This window comes from Helicoverpa armigera, chromosome 12 (genome assembly GCF_030705265.1).
Source record: "Helicoverpa armigera isolate CAAS_96S chromosome 12, ASM3070526v1, whole genome shotgun sequence".
Lineage (NCBI taxonomy): Eukaryota > Metazoa > Arthropoda > Insecta > Lepidoptera > Noctuidae > Helicoverpa > Helicoverpa armigera.
Window position 1 is genome coordinate 1,049,801 of NC_087131.1, and position 20,090 is coordinate 1,069,890.

Genomic DNA, 20,090 nt, shown 5'->3' on the forward strand with positions numbered 1-20,090 from the left:
TAATTATTATACAGTGGTAATTACATAGACCACGCTGTATATTGTTACCAGTTATACATTTTATGAGATACCAAGAGATTTTAATTGTAACTGTCAAGTCAATTGGAGTGCAAGTATCATTTCTTCAAGGATCATTTCGTTTACATCAAGTTCCCTATTTCATTAAGCTTGAACTATTATCCCACTTCTAACACAACCAAAAAAGCTCTTGACACATTTACCCTACAAAACCACCTCGTCAACCCCACAATACACAGTCCACGTTACAAACGATCATCAACCTCATTAAAGGGTGAAAAACCACAATACCTTTGCCCAACAACAAAAAAAAAACATCACCCCCCCCCTCCCTCCCGTCGGACAGACGCTGCGGAAGACTTTACTACTTCCTCTGACAAGATGGCCGAGTTCACAGCAGCCGGAAACTGTGGCGGGAGAGCCCAAAAACATGATAAAACTACCCTTACGAAACGGCCTTACCACCATCACAACACCATTCAAAAATGAACCTTAGTGTACTGAAGCTAAGGTTGGGTTTACAATGAGCAGTGATGGGACGTTCGTTCTTCAAAATGGAGAAAGGAAAGCAATAAGTAAGCGCGTTCCCGTCAAGTGCGATCGCTTATTTCCCGCATTGAATATGATGTAAGTTTTCCGGAGCAGCGATAACGTGTAATGGTATCGTTCGCCCTTTCATAGGGCAGGCTTTGTCACTTCATGGTTACTGGCTGGTAACACTTGAATATCTACATAAAACCTTTTGAATGTAACCTTCGTTTGGAGAAAAAATATTCTAGAATTGTGTAGGCAAATACGAGCATAACTGTTCTATATTGGAAGAAGGTCCAATTTTATTAGAGGTGGTTAGAATATAGACACAATAACTTGAAATAAAATATTGAACCTACAATACATATAATTGTAGTTTTAAAGATACTTTCCAAAAATATCACGACCAACTGGATCTTAATAAAACTACAGATTAATAAACTAACGGTTTCAATTCACTTGGATTGATTGATTTATTTTGAATTTATTTCTCAAAATTGAAAATGTCCAGCAATTTTTACTTTCATAAATGGAAAGACACTTTGAGAGACCTGGAAGAGCTAGTAGAAAAAGATGTTTTTTATCAAGTAGGTAACTCAGGTGAACACAAACACTATCATTCAGAAACTTGCTTTATCATTATCATCTGCCTGTCCTTTTCTAAAACAGTTTGAGGTCGACTTCTAGTCCTATCAGATGCAGCTGGGTATCAGAAACTTAGGTTTCAATGATAATAATTACATTTCAGGAATCAAAAGTTCATGATCAGAAGTTGCCTCAAGCAGTGCACAGGTCGTCTTCTTTCCTGGGACAGTACATCATGATGTACAATCAAATGATTGAATGCTGTCAGCAGAACCTACAAGTACAAAAGACAGCGTGGTTGGATAGCATTTTGAACGCTGTAATTTTAAGGTTAAAAAAACAGTACTTTCAGAGCATAATTCTTACTTCCTTCCATTACTAGTGTTATAAATGCTAAAATAACTATCTCTATGGGAAGAATATAAGGACATATACGGACTGTTCGCGGGTCAAGTATAAAAATCTTGCTTTACAGAATAATAGAACTGAAAAAGCACTTAGAGAAGTTAGAAGGCAGTCGCTTCCAATTTCTTGGTTACGGCTTGATCGAAGTACATCACACAGTTTATGATATAGGAATGACTAAAATACCAAAACGGTTAACAAGACCAGCACACATACAGGCTAAACTTGAAGATATATTCGCAGCAGTAAAAGAAAAAAGGATGATGGCACAAATAGGTAAGATAGAGAACACAATTTGCAGAAACAGAATTTGCAGTTATAGCAAAGGTAACTGATTATTCTATATTGATTCAGAGGAAGAAGCGGCGGAGACTGCAGAAACAGAGAAACCAGTAGAGTGGTGGGACGCAGAAGCAAATGGGGAAACCACAAGCAATAAAGAATCAAGCAAAAAAGATAACATACCAGAGGCACTACAGATGACGAGAAAATATGTAGCTTTGATAATGGCACATGAGAAAACTAGGTTTGAAGATTTGTAGTTGATTGTGTATTTGATTTGTTAAATTGAATCAAGTAGTAACAGTAGATGTAGATAGAGGTAGAGATGATATTTCTGTATCATCATGGTTTATCTATTGCACCACACTGCTTCAGTAACCAATCGAGTTATAGAGCGCTTATAAAATTAACACTCATGCATCTGACTTAGATTCTGATTTCTCATAGACAAGTAATAACATGGGATAAACATCGAAAGCTAACAAGAGAAATGTGGGAAAAAGACCTAATGGGAGAACTGAAACCAAAAGCTAGACCCGAAATCAGAAAGAGAAGTGCTAATCTCATCCACACAGTATTCAGGTAATGGAATTAAAATCTTAAAAGTAACAGACATTATTATAAAGCAAAGAATATAAGGATTAATAATTGATATTTACGATTTTTCAGAGTGTATTTCAAATTGAAAAGGGAACGCATTGAGAGATGCAAACGGGATGAATTACTTGGATTGAATTTATGTGATGCTCCTATTTTTGGTGTCCAACAAGAACAAGCAGAAGTGGTAAATAACTTTACTTTATATTAAAATAACACTATAGTAAATTATACAAATGTTGGTACAAATATAAATCTAGAATTACTAACAGGGACTTGCTTTGCCTTTATTAACCAGATGTTAAAAAATCGCTCGAAGTTGTATGAAAAGCATGAAAAGAAACATCTAGAACATCGAAATAAACTAAAAGATGAATATATGAAAAATAAAAAAGCTGTTGTATGCGAAGAACTTCGTGATCAAATCAGAGAATGGTTTATAGAATGGTAATTGTAGAAATTAATTTAAAATTGATAATTTGGACCATATTTTTTGGTTTTCTAAACTTGACAGATATTTGAACAGATATTTACTTTTTAGGTTTGAATCTGTTCAGTTCTTCTACGACATACCTAAAGAAGGATCTGTTGCTATCTTCAAAGGTGAAATTCCCGATCCTCTCGACTGGCTTAAAGAAAACACAGCTCTTGCACTAAAAAAAGAAGCTGACAAAAAGAAAAGTCCTCAGGATGTAAGTTACACACGATCCTAACAAAACTATTCAGTCGCTTAACCATTCAACCACCATCTTATAACCACTATGGTATCAAAAGGTTGTGTGTCTACCTATATCGAAATGACGATAACATATCCAGTCTAGACATTACTATATTACTATTTGGTATTACTATCTACAGCTAAAATTTCAAAAACTGGAAGCAAAGAAACTGGCAATGCTACAGAAAAGGGAAGAACAAATGAACATGAAAGCAGAAGCGCTATTACTGAAGAAAATGATGAAAAACCCGACAATGCATCCAGGCTATACATACCCGCCTTCGAAATATACTGGTGACATCGTAAAGGTACAATACTATATATAAAAATGTTCGCCATTTCTTTGACCACAGTAAACCTGGGAAAGAAATACATACATTTTAGACTATGATAAAAATTGAAAAATATGAAAATCATCTTATTTCAGGCTATAGACTACTATCACAAATCCTGGGATAAGTTTGACGTATATGAAACTATGGACGTAAAAGAAAAACATGTTGACAAAATCAATTTAAATGATGCAATAATGCAAGTACAGCTTGAGGTATTGCCTGAAGTTGACGAGGAAATGAGGTAATAAATGCAAAACAATATTTGAAACAGGTTAATGCAACAGAATAAAAGTTTAATAACAATTTTAGGCAAGAGCTTCGCAAACTAAAACAGGCTTTGAAAAATGACTACAAAACGAATGAAGAGGAAATGCCGGTTAATTTAACGAAGCGTCCTAAAAGAAAAAGAGTAAAGAAAGCACCTAAATCAAAATTTGATGACAAAGTAGTCGACATGATTGAGGTTAGCAGTTTATATAAATTATTTAAAAAGTGTTCTTGCTAACGGTAAAAAACGAAATTAATGAAATAAATATTGGGAACAATGTTACATATTTGATGAATTTGATAAAATTCATAACGCTTATGTCCTACAGAATCTCATAGAACAAGGTTTCATACTAGAATACCCTAAACAGAAACTGGAAGATTTTATAGGAGACCCCAACTTTGGAGGAGAGGATCTACGTGCACAAACTTTGTGAGTAGTAAACCGTTTAGAATTGTGAAAGATATGTTATAGGAAGATAGTTTTATGTATGAGAATAATAGAAACGAGGCTTACACCTAAAAAGGTGGATTGACACCTAAAAAGCGTGATGGACTGACAGGATGCCTGTGCTCTATACTGATAATCAAAACATATAATGGAACACGTCTATATTCCAGACCTGCATCACCATTCCACTTTGAAATACGGCAGTACTGGTGGGAGAGATGTCGCGATGTGTCTTGTGGCTTTCGCAGGATGTTGCTAGTTGGACCTGACTGCAGCGGAAGAACTAACTTGATCTATGCTCTTGCTTCTGTAAATGGTATGTAGTCAAAGGCAAAGTATGAATAAAGTCATAGTCAAAGTTGAAGTCAACGCTTCAAAAACAGTTTATGTCAAAGCAAAATACCAACTTTGAGAGTGCCCTTTCCACGAGCGCTTACTCGTTGATAGACATGGTTTAATGGCTTGCTATTTCTCCAGGAAAGCTGTGGAACATAGTTAGCTAGTTAGTCATAGTCAAAGTCAAAGGAAAACTAATATATTCTTTCGCAGACGCAGTGCTGTTTGAGCTAGACCCATACAATGTGCAAGGAGCCTTAGAATCGGCTCAATTTCTGAAACGTTTAGTGAAGATGGTGGTTACTTGTGCCAGAGCGTTGCAGCCTTCGGTAATACGTATCAAACATGTGGAGAAACTGTTTTATTCTAAGGTTCATTGATAGTTCCAACTTAAGTTAATATTAGTTAGTGATCTCTGAAAGAAACTGATGATGTTTATTTTGTTTTTAGATACCACCAGAGGAAGCAGAAATGAACTTGAAAATCATAAGATCCTACTTTGTTACAAAGTTATTCAAAACTATCAATAAGGCTGACAACATTACTGTTATTGGTAAGGTTTTCGTCATTTACCTTTTCTTAGCCATTATTGTAGAATTTTTAATAAGAGTAGCATAGGTCAACAAGCGCGTTTTTCAATTTATTCTAAGATCCGTATTACAGAAGGCTACTCAAGTCAAGTTTGATCTCCAATCACCTGATCATAGTTTAACTATGGAATCTGTACTTGAGGGTTGTTCTTATTTCAGAACAGTACTTAAACTGCACTCAGCTGAATCGAGATTCAAATCGCGCCTCAAGCAGAGAATATGGCTTGTCTATGCATCAGCCTGTTTTCGTTTACATTTTATTTTTTTCGCCAACTCTGTTACAACTTACGCAAAATAAGAATTTAGTTTAACATCTAATTATTAATGAAATCATGATTTAAAGATAATATAGGCTTTTTAATTGTAGGTTTTATTTAAAAATGGCATTTTTACGCCTTATACGCCATTATTTATACGCCAATGATACCAATAGCAGTTGGTTGTAATATCTAAAATTACAAATACGAGCTTGTTCGTAGAATGGAATGTTTTCCGAGTGTATCGTATCTGTGGTGGTGGAGTTGACACTTGACAGTTACAGTTATAATTAAATATTTTAGTTATTTAAAATGACTTCAAGAAAGAAAGAAAAAATAGTTTATTAGAGAGAAATGTCTTAAAAAAAGATGATTATTTTTACATAGTATTTTATTGATAGAAAAACAAGTGTGTTTTATCATTTATAATAGTACCTATATATACCTATACATCTCTGAGATATCTGAGACGAACTGAAGTTCAACCTTCTGTTCGAATCATATAATGTTCGATAGAAAATATATTAGATATCATATTAATCAATTTCTTCAAAAATATCAATTTTTTGTTCGCATTTTAATTTTAACTTCCTATTCGACAGCAAATTATTTGCTAAACTGACAAGGAAATCTCTGCTCAAGCGTGGTGTCGACCACACTTGCGTGATTATAGTTCAAATCTCTACTTAAACTGTAATCTACAACTGAGTAATGATCTACACTCGGTTGAACTATGATCACCGAATCTATGCTTGAGCAGCGTTCTAAAATTAAATCTCAACTCAAATCTAGTTTTAAACAGAGATCAGGACTTGAGTAGCCTTCTGTAATACGGACCTAAGTCAAAAGATAGACAGCCTTTGCTGATTAGTGAACTTTTTTATCCTGACTAACTAAAGCCCAAACCAAAGCAGAGTATAGCGGAGAGGTATTTAAGCAATCAAAAGAGTAGGTATGGATGTATGAATAACGAAATTCCATTGGTTGCTTAAAAACTCCCCTGCTCCGCTTTGGTGAAGTTTGGGCCTAAAGCTAGGATATGTATACTATTTTCCACAGCAACTTGTACAGAACCGTGGTTAGCGACAGCCAGCGCGCTTTTGAAGCAGTTTCCAGAAGTATTGCTCTTGCCTAACAGTGGATACTCTTTAGTTGTGCAGGTGCTGAAGGAATGGGTTTACAGGTCAGTTTCCCAAGGTATATATTTAAATGGTACCTACAAAATTACCCGAAGGGTCTTCTAGAAAATATAAGTTTTTGTATCTGTAGTGAGAAACGGTCCAGGGCCTGTAGTACCTAGTTTATATCCCAAAAATATCCCAAAACGTTCCTATATATATTAGAAAAGGTCTTAATATCAATTCAACCTCGATTCGCTTCGATTCATTACAGGAACAAAGTGATTCCTGCAGATTTAAACGTGTCTAACTTAGCGCGCGCCCTACAAGGGTACAGCTTCGGATACTTGCAAGATGCTCTGGATAAATTCATGTCGGCTGACAGGATCGTCAAGTTAGTATCTATTATCCTTAGTGAAAAAAGAGAAGTACTGAAGAGAAAGATCGCAATTTTAACTGGGCGCCGATGTCATATTGTCCCCTAAACGCGAAGGAAGTTGCAAGCATTCTCTAGCTAGGATAATAGCCGCTTTTGTGAAATGTGTATTTGATATTTTAATTATGAATGAATTGATTCTGTTTTACAGAATAGCTACTTATGGGCTTAGCCCAATGGAAGTGTACGATTATTTTTTGGAAGATACAACGCAGACCACAGTTGTAAGTATTACACGTGCACTTTCCATCAATCAATGGTCGTAGATCAAAGTAAACTTCGACTATGAGCTTGTTTATTTCGACAGGAGTACGACAAATACCTGAGCTGGTACAACGAGAAAACAGCTCAGGGTATAAAAGAGGTGAAATATTTGGAAGACCAGAGAGAGTTCAATGCTGCCTTCGAGAAATATGTAACCAAGAAGCAGAAAAAGAAGAAGGCTAAATCAGCTCCCAGCAGTGCTACTCCTAGTTTCACCGGCCTTTAAATAAATTAAACACAATTTGAATTCTTGCAATGCATTTTGTTGTAGAATTGAATTAAAAAATAGTTCGCCTATGATGATGAAAAAAGAAACATGCTACGCCGTAGCTTGTCTTGCGCCTACGGCTACGCCTTGATAAAATGTCGTAGCACTCCGCCAATATGCTACGAATTTGGTTACACAGATTTTTTTATGGCAGGTATTGTTTGAGCGGCCGTACTTTCCTTAATACCTATTTTATTTATGCCATATTTTTTATATGGAACACTTATTATTCATATGTAGGCATACACCCAGCAATAAAACCGATAGAAGATAGGCTGTTGATAAAAATATGAGTACTTACCAAAGATATTATCTTCCTCAATAGATACCTTCCAAACCCCAAATATGCATTCAAAACACCATAAAAACCCATACACAGCATTGATGACATAACGCCAAATTAAAAACATCACTAAGCTTGCAATTTGCCGTAAAATAAACACGATTTTTATTCTGCGTTGCAAAGATAAGAGGGAATTGCAAATAAAGGGGCTGGTGTCGATATAGAGGGCTGATGTTTATCTCGACATAACGTGTTGGCGAACGCTGACGAAGCGGATTTTATTTCTTTATTGCACAAAAATGCTAACTTTCACTGTGAGGTTAGGGTGGCTGTGGTGAAGGGGTTTTGTGGGATTTGTTTTTTGTGTTTAAGAAAAATAAAATGCTCGCCGCTTGTGAAGCAGATGGTGTGCCCCCAAGGATATCAACTGACCATATTTAGTCCCTTTTTAAAAATGTGATTAATGTATCTGTTTAAATCTCTACACATTCAATAAATGATCCTGCAGCTGTGTGCTTCATTGGTATGAGATGCATTTTAATTTACTAATGAATTTGTTCGTTTTTTTCTGATTGATGATTGTGGATCGTGGCTCAATGGTACCACCTTTGCCAGAACCTTGCTATAAGTAATTTAATTCTAATACTGTCTGTACACTGTCCTTAAAAACTCAAGAAATCCTGGTCACCTTACTCTCCACCCTTTTAATATTCAGGCGGTGTATTTGGAATTAATTTCAGTCGTTTAAATATTTTCTGCGACCGCTCTGTGGCCAGTAATTATTGTTTGAACATCACTTCTAGTTAGCCAGTGTTTACTTTGATATTTTTGCAAACCCATACTGGTTTTCTATCGAAATTAGCTTCTAGCTAGGTTACTTAAAATAGCTCGAAAATAGATTAATAGAGCGTGCAAGATAAAGGCACATTAAAACATTATTTTTTGCAAATTCAATATTTCTTGGACGACCCCTAGACCTATACACGAATTGTACGAACTGTACTGTGTGTAAATAACTGTATGTAGGGTTAATAAAAAAAATACGCAATTATTTTTGGCACCTACATTTCAATTGTAAAATTGCACAATTTTATTGTACCTATGCAAGTTAACATTTTGCTAAGTAAAATGTACCTTTTAGTCCTTTGTTCTCATATTATTACATTCGCAAAATATTATATTCGCAAAATATTATATTCTCGAAATATTATATTCTCAAAATATTACACAAAGAACAATCACAGCGAAAAATGTTTTTAATTTGAGGGAAACAATAATAAATATTTGACATCATCACATAGGTTATTCATCACATATATTTGTCTTGGATGGGAATCAAATCTACAACCCCTTTGTTTAAGGTTTACCTACCTTTTGTGAAATAAATCTAACTAATGATTTTATATCACTCAGTCAGTAGTAGGTAATCCTGAAGATATGCATTCATATAATATTATGTGCATTTATATTGAAGTTTGGTGAGGTCGTAAGTAAGTAAGATGCAGGTCGCCTCCAACAGGTATCTGTGGAGATCTAAGGGGGAGGCCTATGCCTCAGCCTCAGTCCTATTCAGCAGTGGACGTCCTTTGGCTGAGATGATGATGATATTGAAGTTTTAATAGATAAACTCTTTGCTAGTAGTTCCTGTCAGATTACAATGAAAAACCTATATTTGTACTAGTGTCAGTATTTATTTATCAATTGTTTTTAATGTATAATGTGACATTGTGAAAAATAGTTATTGGGAATAAATTTTGCATTCTGATAAATAAATATTAAAATAAAAATGTCTGAAGATAGTGAAGCCAAGTTTATAACGAGTCAAAAAGGCAAGTCTGTTTTTTTATATAACGGTTACAAATATGTATATAACTTTTTCATGAAAAATAAAAGTGGTACAACCAACTGGAGATGTTGCAACCAAAGGGAGTGCAAGACTTCGATTACATTAAGTGTGGATAAGAAAGTCGTTAGACAGCCTAAACATAGTTGCAGCGTTGATTTTGAAAGAAATACAATTGATATGGCAATGGAGGAGTGCAAAAAGGAAGTGTGCGAAAATTTTGAACCTATCCAAAAAATATTTGAGAAGCACTTCCTGGGAAAGCACATTTTTCAAAATAAAGAATATCAGATCCCAACATTTACGTCCAAAAAGGATACGCTGTACAGGGCACGAAAAAAATTTTTGAATGTTGGTGCTTCAAAGACAACAAGTAATGTGAGATTGCCACACCACATTGTGCAAGACTTTTTTTTATTTGATGATTATGATGGTGAAACGGATGATAGAATTATAATATTTTCGATGTTACCTGCTCAAAAGCTACGAGAATTATTCCAGACAATTGATATTGTATACGGAGATGGTACATTCAAGGTGGCACCGTCGCCTTTTTACCAATTGTACACCTTACATATTGATATCGCACGAGACCAAAACACAATTAGTTTTGTACCTATTGTCTATGGCTTATTACCAAATAAGAACACAAATACATACAAAAGGTTCTTTTCTGTACTTAGAAATCAATTTCGTATGAATATTAGTTCATACAAATGCGATTACGAAATTGCTGCAATTAATGCTATACGTGAGGTATATCCAGAAATAAAACTAAAAGGCTGTTATTACCATTTTTTAAATGCTGTTTTTAGAATGAGTAAAAAATTGAATTTCAACGAAACTCACTTAGGTCGCAAAATCACACAGTTGTGCACAAGTTTGGCTCTGTTACCACCCAATCTAATTCCAGAAGCATATCTTGCTATAAATGAAATCGCACCAGAGACGGAAGTTTCACAAAAATTTCTAGACTATTTTAATAACCAGTGGATACAAACCATTACCAAAGATATTTTTAGCTGTTATGGTGAAAAGAACCGCACTACGAATGCAGTGGAAGGATGGCACAGAAGAATTAACTCTCGAATTCCATCTCGACCAACCATTTTCCAATTTTTAGTAGCATTAAAACTAGAAGCTCAAATTCAAAATAAAAGATTGCTAAAAAGTGCTTTCCACTGCCCTGATAAAAAAAGATCTTTAAGATACATTGAAAATGATAGAAAAATTAATTGCATTATCACAGACTGTTTATCCAACAAAATTCAACCAATAGAATGCTTAACCATGTTAGCGGCGTTGAATAAGCTCCCATAAATTTTCCCTGATGTGTAAACTTTTACAATTTTTATTGTTGAGCGGCTGTACCAATCGTCGTGCTTTGAAACAGATGCCACTTGTGAAAACTTGTATGCACTTGATCACTTGGGATTTGTTTAGTTTCAGTATTATCTTTCATTCATTTATTTTTAAACATATAAGTTACATTTTTGAATATTAATTAAAAAATAGAAAACATTTAACTTTAATTTTAGTTTCAGTTATTATTTAATACTAGCTGGTGCCCGCGACTTCGTCTGCGCAGGTTTAGTATTTCGAACAATATGTTTACAAATTGTAGCCTATGTGTTATTCTGATGTATAAGCTATATTATTGTAAAGTTTCATTAAAATCCATTCAGTAGTTTTTGCGTGAAAGAGTAACAAACATCCATACATCCATACATACAAACTTTCGCGTTTATAATATTAGTAGGATTTTATTAATGATAAATGCAAATAATTTTTCAATAGGTACTGAATGATACTGCAAATAATTTTTGTTTTAATATTGTATTACGTTCCGTGATGCCTAGGTATTGGAATACCTAAAGAGATTTTGATTTAAATAAATTAATTTTTGTTTTTCACTGTGTTTGATTGTACTTCTAATATTTTGAGAATGTAATATTTCGAGAATATAATATTTTGCGAATATAATATTTTGCGAATGTAATAATATGAGAACAAAGGCTTTTAGTTACGTAGATTGTAGAGTATGTTCAAGTTCAGTATAAATTGGGGTATGAGGTGTTTATGTGTACTAGTAAACAATAATACAACTTAATAATGTTAATAAAATATTTATTAAGTCATGGAACACATAAATGAAAACAGTGAAGTCAGTCTTTTAGATTTCATTAGGCAAATATTTAAATGCTTAAACAATTTATATTAATCAGTCAGTTTTATAACTAGGCATGTTATAATTAATAATACTGGTACATAATACACTCTTTTGCAAAAAAAACGGGCACCTATGCGAAATCTTAGTTTTAAGGACTTAACGTGTATTTCAAAGGGTTTTAATGATTGTAGTATGTTTCTAGCATCAAAAGGGTTAGCCAAGCATGCGTGAGAGTGTATTCTAAATTTGAATTTTGTACAATTGCTAAGAAATTGGTCAAATCTTGTTTTGGACTAATTGCTCGCAGAAAGTCGTCGAAAGTTCGTCGGTGTTTTGAAAAGTTTTTGAAGTGATTTTCAGAAAAATGATAATGCATTTTTAATTAATGTTTAATGTACTTTTTTGTTAGATCAAAACATTTTTGAAAAACTATGCGTATTTGATAAAATTTTCACCTGCTCTAAATGGGCTATACTGATGATTGATGGCAATGTTAAGAGTTTCGGTATTTTATTGTAAAGCGTTTTATTGTTTAGATATTGTACCCACGTGTGTTAAAATATCGCTTTTTCATAAATAAACACTATTTAGAAGAGTATCAGTACTTTGAGCTGCGACAAAACCATTTTAAAGTAAGCAGTGCCCATCACAACTCGTCTCTTATCGGACTTTGACATTAAAAAAATACCAAATTTTGTGATAAATGTAAAAATTAACCACATGAAAAATGATGAGGAGGGTTAAAGCTATCTAAAAAGTCAAATTATTGCCGCGTTGAAGCTCTCGATAACTCCATAGGTATCGGGTTACCAAACGACGATTTAGCTGAAAGGGAGTCAGGAATAAATTATTGGCCAAACGCATGGTTGTTAAGAAATGAGCAGATAGCCAGTTATTGTTATGATTTAAGCAAGAAAGTGCTGTAGATGCCAGAAAATCTCGGTGCAGGCAAGTTTATTTAATAAAATGTCCGTCAGATGAAAACACGCTATTTGAACGCTCAGACTCATAGATCTTCAGAGGTCTACGGAGTTTCCCAAGAGACGAGGTTGTTTAAAAATCAGTGATTACGAGACCTTAAGACCTCGTGCTCATAGTCTATGCGCTATTTTCTGTATTTTGTAGAATTTCAAGACTTTTAAAAATGTCAAAGCCTGATAGGAGACGAGTTGTGATCGGCACTGCTTACTTTAAATTGGTTTTGTCGCAGCTCAAAGTACTGATACTCTTCTAAATAGTGTTTATTTATGAAAAAGCGATATTTTAAAACACGTGGGTACAATATCTAAACAATATAACGCTTTACACTAAAATACCGAAACTCTTAACATTGCCATCAATCATTAATATAGCCCATTTAGAGCAGGTGAACATTTTATCAAATACGCATAGTTTTTCAAAAATGTTTTGATCTAACAAAAAAGTACATGAATCATTAATTAAAACTGCATTATCATTTTTCTGAAAATCACTTCAAAAACTTTTCAAAACACCGACGAACTTTCTGCTAGCAATTAGTCCAAAACAAGGTTTAACCAATGTCTTAGCAATTGTACAAAATTCAAATTTAGAATACACTCTCACGCATGCTCGGCTAACTCTTTTGATGCTAAAAACATACTAAAATCATTAAAACCCTTTGAAGTACACGTAAAGTCCTTAAAACTAAGATTTCGCATAGGTGCCCGCTTTTTTTGCAAAAGAGTTTAGTTAAAATGTAATAAATAATGCCACTAACAAAAAGTTATCAAAGATACAAAATACATTAAATACGTTATGAAAATGCATTAAAATTAATAAAAATTGCATTTTTATGTTTCAGCAGGTTTCTTCAACATTGAAGAGTTAGTAAAACCAGTCAAGATATTCACGCTTGATGAAAAGGCTGCCAAGGCCTTGGATATTCTTTTAAGAAGTAGAAATAGTGAAGCTATGGACTGCGGAGACCTATTGTACCTGTTAGAACAGTCCTATTGATAAATAAGGGGAAATATTGGGATATTTGCAACGGTGGGCAGGCATTTAAAGTCAGTTCACATCACATACAAATACACAGAAATACATATTTTGGGTATCATATCGTGTCGCGGTTGAACGCAGCGTGAAGTCGCTTCTCCTCCTCTGCTAGTGTAGTAGACTAAATGTCATCGCGCCTTCAAGCTACGATTAGCCGCGATACAATGCGGTACGCGAAATGTGGTACCTGCAGCTTACAAGCTGTTGTAGATATATTACTGTTTGATATGTGCTTATCTTCTGTCGTGGTGGCCTAGCGGGTACAGAACCAACCTCTCAAGTATGAGTGCGGGTTCGATTCAGTGCTATTGCAACTTTTCTAAGTTTGTATGTACTTTCTAAATATATCTTGGACACCAATGACTGTATTTCGGTTGGCCCGTTAAACTGTAGGTCCCGGCTTACATTGAACATCTTTGACAACGTTATGGGTAAGCAGAAGCCAATAAGTCTGACACCAGTCTAACCAAGGGGGTATTGGGTTGCCCGGGTAACTGAAACCGACCCCAACCTGGAAAAGGCTCGGGAGATGGAAATGGATGTGCTTATCTTATGAAGTAAATAATGTATTTAATGTTACAACTAGATTTATCCTAATTAACTAACTCATTCTGTGTTACGCACTCACGTTAAAACGACTGAACCAATTAAGAATCAATTTAGTACAGAAATAGTGGTACTCTGGTGAAAAACATAGGCTACAGAAATAGCTCCTCGGGCTGTGGGTGATACCAAAGGCGAAAGTTACTATAAGACAAATTAAGTTAAGTGATATTGATAGTTTAATATATATGCTTCATTTAAAATCTCAAAAAATAACAAAACACTTGCATACTATTCTGAAACATATTATCATTATTTCAACATATTTAAGCGATCGACATTTTTGTCAGTACCTACTGTATTTTCTATACTTGAAAGTATATCAGTTACAGTCTATTTTATCTTGACGCTCAAATATTGTAAGTATGCTTAACATTTTCATTTCATACACACATGCAAATGTTTTGTTTTTAATCATAATTATTCTGCTACTAGCTATTTCCCGCGGTTTGACCCACATCGTCCCGAGGGAATCTCCCGCAACCGGCTAAAAAACAGGCTATATCTTTTCTCAGGTTCTAGACTATCTATCTACCAAATTTCATTTAAATTGATTCAGTAGTATTGGCGTGAAAGCGAGACAGGCGGAGTTACTTTTGCATTTGCAACGGAATATTTCAGATTTCTTGACATGACCAGATGCAAGCAAGCATTTCAATAAGGTTCTTTTTTACAATTTAACAATACCCTAGTTGACTGAAAGTTTTAGTCAATTTAAAATTCATGAGCCATGATTCATGGCCAGTTGTCAAATCATTTAATTTTAAGAAATAAATGAGATATGTATGATACGTAAAGTACCTCGAAAAATCTGGTGGTCTCCATAGATTTCGAAACATCTCCTTTGGTATATTTAATGTATTGTATTACGCCAACAGTAATTAATTTTATAAAGTGGTCATACTATGATGACGGTTGGGGCAATTTATCATGTTAAAATAATAATGACATACAACATGAAAGATGACATAATAAATATAAAATAATACAGTTTCAATACTCCCTCAGTACCCTACACATAGCATTACACTTGGCAAACCGATGTGCCCTATTAGACGTAGCCATGCCTTCAATATCCAGGGTCTTCAAGTCAGGTCGTTTGTCAGCACCAGCCCGTACTGCAGGCAGGTCCCCATGCTGGAGTACTCCTGCCTGAAGGTAGCCGAGGAGTTGAGGAGCATGCTCTTCGATCATCTTCTCGCGTTCTTTCGATACTTCCTCGCGCCTGCAAGTTTGGGTGAATATGTGTTGTAGATTAAGGGATGTTTCCAATATTGTATCTAGCGGTAGTTTTATTAGAGATAGGAATTTGAATTTCCTTGTATGGGGCTAATGTCAAAATTCTATATCTAGTAATCATATCAGCAGGTAGACAAACTGTTGGTAATGACTGTAAGACGTTAGATAGGCGTAGTAGGGAGGTTTTATGCTGCTCCTGCAATTTTTTTAGTCTTTTTCCCCCCTCTATGTAGGGAACTACATGGCATTAATTGTAACATTATTTCGTAGAGCTAGCTGGCTGTCATCAAATATCCTTGGCATTCCAGTAAGTCTGACAAACAGTCTTAAAATTTTTTATATTGGATTGCCTGGATAATTGTGTTGAGGAGGTCAGATAGGCAGTTGAGCCTTACAAAAGATTCGGGAGATGATGATTTCGTAGGGCTGGCTTTAGCTATTTCGGTATTTCTAGCGAGGGTCTTTCTTACCCCTTTTAGTAATTTCTAGGCAGTGTGTTAATGTTAAAAAAGTATTTAATAGTACATACCACTTATGATCATACTCGAACACGTAGAGAGCCCGCCTCTCTTCCATCTGCTTGTCCTGTTTCCTGCGCTTGTCGTTGTCTTGTATCTGTCGCAGCAGCTCCTGTGAGTATAGTTTCCCTTTCTCTCTTCGTTTCTGATGTTCCTCGCGTTCTTTAGCTAGGTCCGCTGCTATTTTGTCTTCTGTCTGAAAATGTAGGAAATAATTCATTATGCAAGGGTGAATGAAAAAAACTAATACTTAAGTCCGTTTATAACCCTAAAATAATGGACACGTATTTTATATTTTTTCTCATAAACAAGTAAAAACGAAGATACGACATGGTACAACTTTGTGTTAAGTCACTTTTAAATAAAAAATTTACATAGACATAACGTCACCAACCCCCACCCTCAATCTTTGTTACCTACGGTATATCCTAGTTAATATAAAATGTTTCGTTAAAATAATTTGCCATTCTAGAATGCAGACTAATTAGAATCTCCATTTTTTACCCTGTCGTCACGCCTATTTATATGAATCACCGTAATACAAGCTAAATATGTACATACCTCTTTTCTAAACTGTGCTTCTACCCTCCTTCGATCAATAACCGCTTGTTTCCTCTCCTCGATCTGTTCGGTCAGCGCCTCCTTGGTGCTGCGTCGCATGTGTTCGAGCTTCATCTTCTCCGCGACATCGTCTTGTAAGTTCTTCTCCAAGTACTCTTGTTCTTGAAGGAGCTTGATTATGTTTGTGCGTTCTTGGCGGGCAGCCTGAAAGAAATGGGGAAAATAAATTAAATATTAAGATGATAGCGGCATTCCGCAGCCTCAATTGTCCTTTAATCCCGAATCCCCCATAATATCTGTCTGATCGCGATAAATTAAAAATAGACTGCACTAACTTTTAAGCGGTTTTTACACTCAATATCTTGGTTCTCAGAGAAGGTTTGAGTATATAATTCGCACGTTTTTTTTTTCTATGTACATTAACGATATTTCCCGTTGTGATCAACAGTCACAAAAATAAATGTATGTGCAGTAACTTGTATAAAATCTTGTAAAGATGCACCTAAAATATAAAATATTGATTACCTCATCTGCTAATATTTTAGCTGACATCTTTTCATTAATTTCCTCCTTAAGCTTCATTTTGCGCTCTCTCTCCTGCACTCTGAAAATATATTAATAATATTTATTACAATAAACCACAATGAAAACCTCTTATAGCTCATTAGTAGACAGCAAATCCAAAGGTACTTCTATAGGCATAAAACTTATCGTTTGGAAGCTCCTAAGAAGAACTCAATTAAATTCTATGCCACCCAAATTATAAAACGATATTAAAAGCTACGAAGTTCACGGGATCAGCTAGTAGAGATGTATTCTATTTCCCATAAATAAAACGTGACTCACATAGCAAGGCTCCTATCAGACATCATTTTGTTCTGCTCCTCAATCTTCCGTTCCTCATTGATGACCATCTCCTTCTGTTTCTGTTTCCAAGCCTCTCGTGCTTGCATGAACGTTTTCATTTCATGACGCATCTGCACGGTAAGGTCGCGTTTTTGTTGAATCTCTCTGAAAATCAAGAACCATGGAGTAAATAAAATCTTGGATCATATATAAGAACTAACATTCTAGCTAGTTATAGATATTGATTCCAGACTGTAATATGTATCATCTGTATAACATAAGGGATGCTTATAAAGAATTGAGTATTGAGTAGCTAAAAAGTAGCTAGAACATGGGTAGTGGTAACATTGCATATAAAGACTTTAAAAGATAAATAAATCAGGTAGCAAAATAGGAGGAAATCATTCTTTCTTCAATGATTTTAAAGAGAGAAAACCATTTCAACCACATGCTCATTTAAGTTAAGGTATGAATGCAATTAATCTACTAATTCATAAATAGCAGTTAAATGGGTGCCTAGTCTTTTTCCCAACCAGATGGGGTTCCAGTCTAACCTTCCTTTTGAACTATTTTCATGCCTAAAGCAACCATCTAAAGCACTATGAAGTGGTTGTGGGGGTGAAAAACCAGCCCAGTTTCAATAAACATTTCTGACTTTGACTCTAACCATCAACCTTATACACTCACCGTTTATCCTCATCAGACATCGTCCTAACAATATCCTCTAACATTTTCTTCTCAATCAACGAGTCTTCGTACTGGCACTGTTTCTGCCGTTGCCTGTTGACCAACTGTTGCTGCAAGTCCTTGCAGTATTGTGTCGTACGTTGCATCTTCTCTTTAGCCTCTTGATATTCAGCGTCTTTGTCATCTGATAGTGCGTTCAGGAGTATGTTGTTGGAGCGCACATCTTCTGCCTGAAATATGACATGAATTTTGTTGCTAACGGTTTTTTTATCCAAAGTGGAAAAGCAAAATAGTGGGTTTATGATATGGGGGGACTATTTATATTAATTGTAACATTTATCTTTTGCAATGACAGAGGCTATAAAGCCAGTGTGAGAAATCTGATATTAGGTGAGCTACTGATTAACCCATTCATTTGTTCTTATATTGAAGTAACTATCTATGAGTGTTGGTTTCCTTTATAAATCAAAGATTTTAAGTTTTGTCTCAATCACAACTGATTCTCATTTAGATTTCCTTCTATGTTTTAACCAACCTAGAACCTCAGTGCTTTTATTTTCATACTTATAAGACCCTATTACTGGAAATGAATAAAACCGTTATACCTTTTCCTGCAGCCTCCTGTACTCATTATGAAGGATTTGCTGTTGTATGTCCCTACAAACATAACCAGCTTGTAGTTTTTTCGCCAGCTCCTTCAGACTAGGGTCCCGTTCCCTCAGATAATGTCTGCGGAGCAGCTGACAGACCTCTTCGCGCCGGACCTTGGCTATCTCTATGCCTAGTTTGGTTTCTCTCTCTGCTCTTGCATTGACTATGGCTGCATGATCTGTTCTCTAGAAATGAAGATTTTTTATGAAATGAGAATGTTTTACAAAATTTTGGGCTACATCTAGTTCTAAAAGAAAATTTAAAACAAAGTTTAGCCACATATGGCCGGCTATACCTTTATCCGCCTGAACCAGGGTATAGCCGCACCTCACGCTTTTGCCGCAACATACAAGTACAAATATAGGTATGTATTCGACTAAAAGACTCTTTTCAATACAAAGAAAAGGACTAAAACCTACCTCCTGAAAATCCTTTTCCATCTCGGCCTCCCGCTGTATAAGGGCGAGGCAGCGGCCCATTCGGCCATCTTCCATCCGGCTGTTGAGCCATTGGATGTCCAAAGCGCGCTGGTAAACATCCAGCTCCTTTTGACGAGCCTCAACAACCGCATTTCTCTGGAGTTCTGTTTTCGGTTCCTGAAACCACAATTTAGTTAAAACCAGTCATGCGTAAAATATAAATGCGAAAAAGGAAGTTTTACAACTACCATGATTTAATAGTAGAAAATACAATAATCACATAAAAGAAATAGGTATATTAGGTAAAAAATACCATTCTGATTCAAGTTCAACTTTCAACAGTTCAAATTTCGAACTTTTCGAAGCGAAGTTGAAATCAAAATGTCAAATTTAAATGTCTTTGTTTGACATCCGTCAATTCGAAAATATTATCTTTCAAAAAAGAAATAATATCATCGCAAAGGTTTTATTAATTTGAATAAAACGATAGCATGAATTTAATTATTTTAATTTTGATCCGAAATAAATAACCAGAATTTCTCCTAGTCTTCTATTTAATATTATACTTGCCTGCCATCTATCGCTTCAAAATGATTCTCTTTAGATTCAGACCGTATCATTTCGCAAAAAGATCTTTTGAATCCACAAGATGGCAGTATAACAGATTGTTAGTAGGAATGATTTTCACAAAAAAAGCGAATATTATTAGCGTTTTAGCATTTCATAAAATTTTCAGACTATTGCAAACAGATGTTGTCTGCCTGCAACAGTTACTCTTCATGGTTAATAATATATA

The 20,090-nt window shown here is 35.0% G+C and overlaps 2 protein-coding genes across 5 annotated transcripts; one reads left to right on the plus strand and one right to left on the minus strand.

Annotated features, from left to right (window-relative positions):
• Positions 1-992: 992 nt before the first annotated feature.
• Positions 993-7,423, plus strand: LOC110382459 (IQ and AAA domain-containing protein 1-like). The gene is made up of 19 exons (XM_064037118.1): positions 993-1,136; positions 1,298-1,464; positions 1,610-1,815; positions 1,894-2,065; positions 2,269-2,403; positions 2,491-2,605; positions 2,717-2,865; positions 2,960-3,110; positions 3,277-3,444; positions 3,564-3,712; positions 3,781-3,934; positions 4,068-4,171; positions 4,360-4,505; positions 4,739-4,896; positions 4,976-5,078; positions 6,432-6,555; positions 6,765-6,884; positions 7,078-7,150; positions 7,234-7,423. Exons 1-19 carry the CDS (start codon positions 1,053-1,055, stop codon positions 7,414-7,416), a joined length of 2,661 nt encoding a protein of 886 aa, XP_063893188.1. The 5' UTR covers positions 993-1,052; the 3' UTR covers positions 7,417-7,423.
• A 5,544-nt stretch (positions 7,424-12,967) lies between these two features.
• LOC110382460 (meiosis-specific nuclear structural protein 1) lies at positions 12,968-19,690 on the minus strand. Of its 4 annotated transcripts, none has more exons than XM_064037338.1 (9): positions 19,575-19,651; positions 19,295-19,471; positions 18,830-19,060; positions 18,225-18,454; positions 17,538-17,702; positions 17,217-17,295; positions 16,692-16,895; positions 16,142-16,326; positions 12,968-15,598 (listed from the first exon to the last, which is right to left on the minus strand). In XM_064037338.1, the coding sequence occupies exons 2-9, from the start codon at positions 19,367-19,369 to the stop codon at positions 15,367-15,369; spliced, it is 1,401 nt and encodes a 466-aa protein (XP_063893408.1). In that variant the 5' UTR covers positions 19,370-19,471; positions 19,575-19,651; the 3' UTR covers positions 12,968-15,366. The 4 variants fall into 4 exon arrangements, with proteins under 4 accessions (XP_063893408.1, XP_021198741.3, XP_021198739.3 ...); XM_021343066.3 differs by having other exon boundaries at positions 12,969-15,598; positions 19,608-19,690; XM_021343064.3 differs by having other exon boundaries at positions 12,969-15,598; positions 19,540-19,678.
• Positions 19,691-20,090: the final 400 nt, after the last annotated feature.

Bases quoted from the DNA above. Each gene is read 5' to 3' on its own strand.
- LOC110382459 (XM_064037118.1), top strand. From the start codon at position 1,053: ATGTCCAGCAATTTTTACTTTCATAAATGGAAAGACACTTTGAGAGAC. The intron at 3,111-3,276 runs GTAAGTTACACA...TACTATCTACAG, and splicing joins AAAAGAAAAGTCCTCAGGAT to CTAAAATTTCAAAAACTGGA. The intron at 4,897-4,975 runs GTTCATTGATAG...TTTTGTTTTTAG, and splicing joins AGAAACTGTTTTATTCTAAG to ATACCACCAGAGGAAGCAGA.
- LOC110382460 (XM_021343064.3), bottom strand. The intron at 17,296-17,537 runs GTGAGTCACGTT...ATATATTTTCAG, and splicing joins TCTGATAGGAGCCTTGCTAT to AGTGCAGGAGAGAGAGCGCA. The intron at 16,327-16,691 runs GTATGTACATAT...CTACATTTTCAG, and splicing joins AAGCACAGTTTAGAAAAGAG to ACAGAAGACAAAATAGCAGC.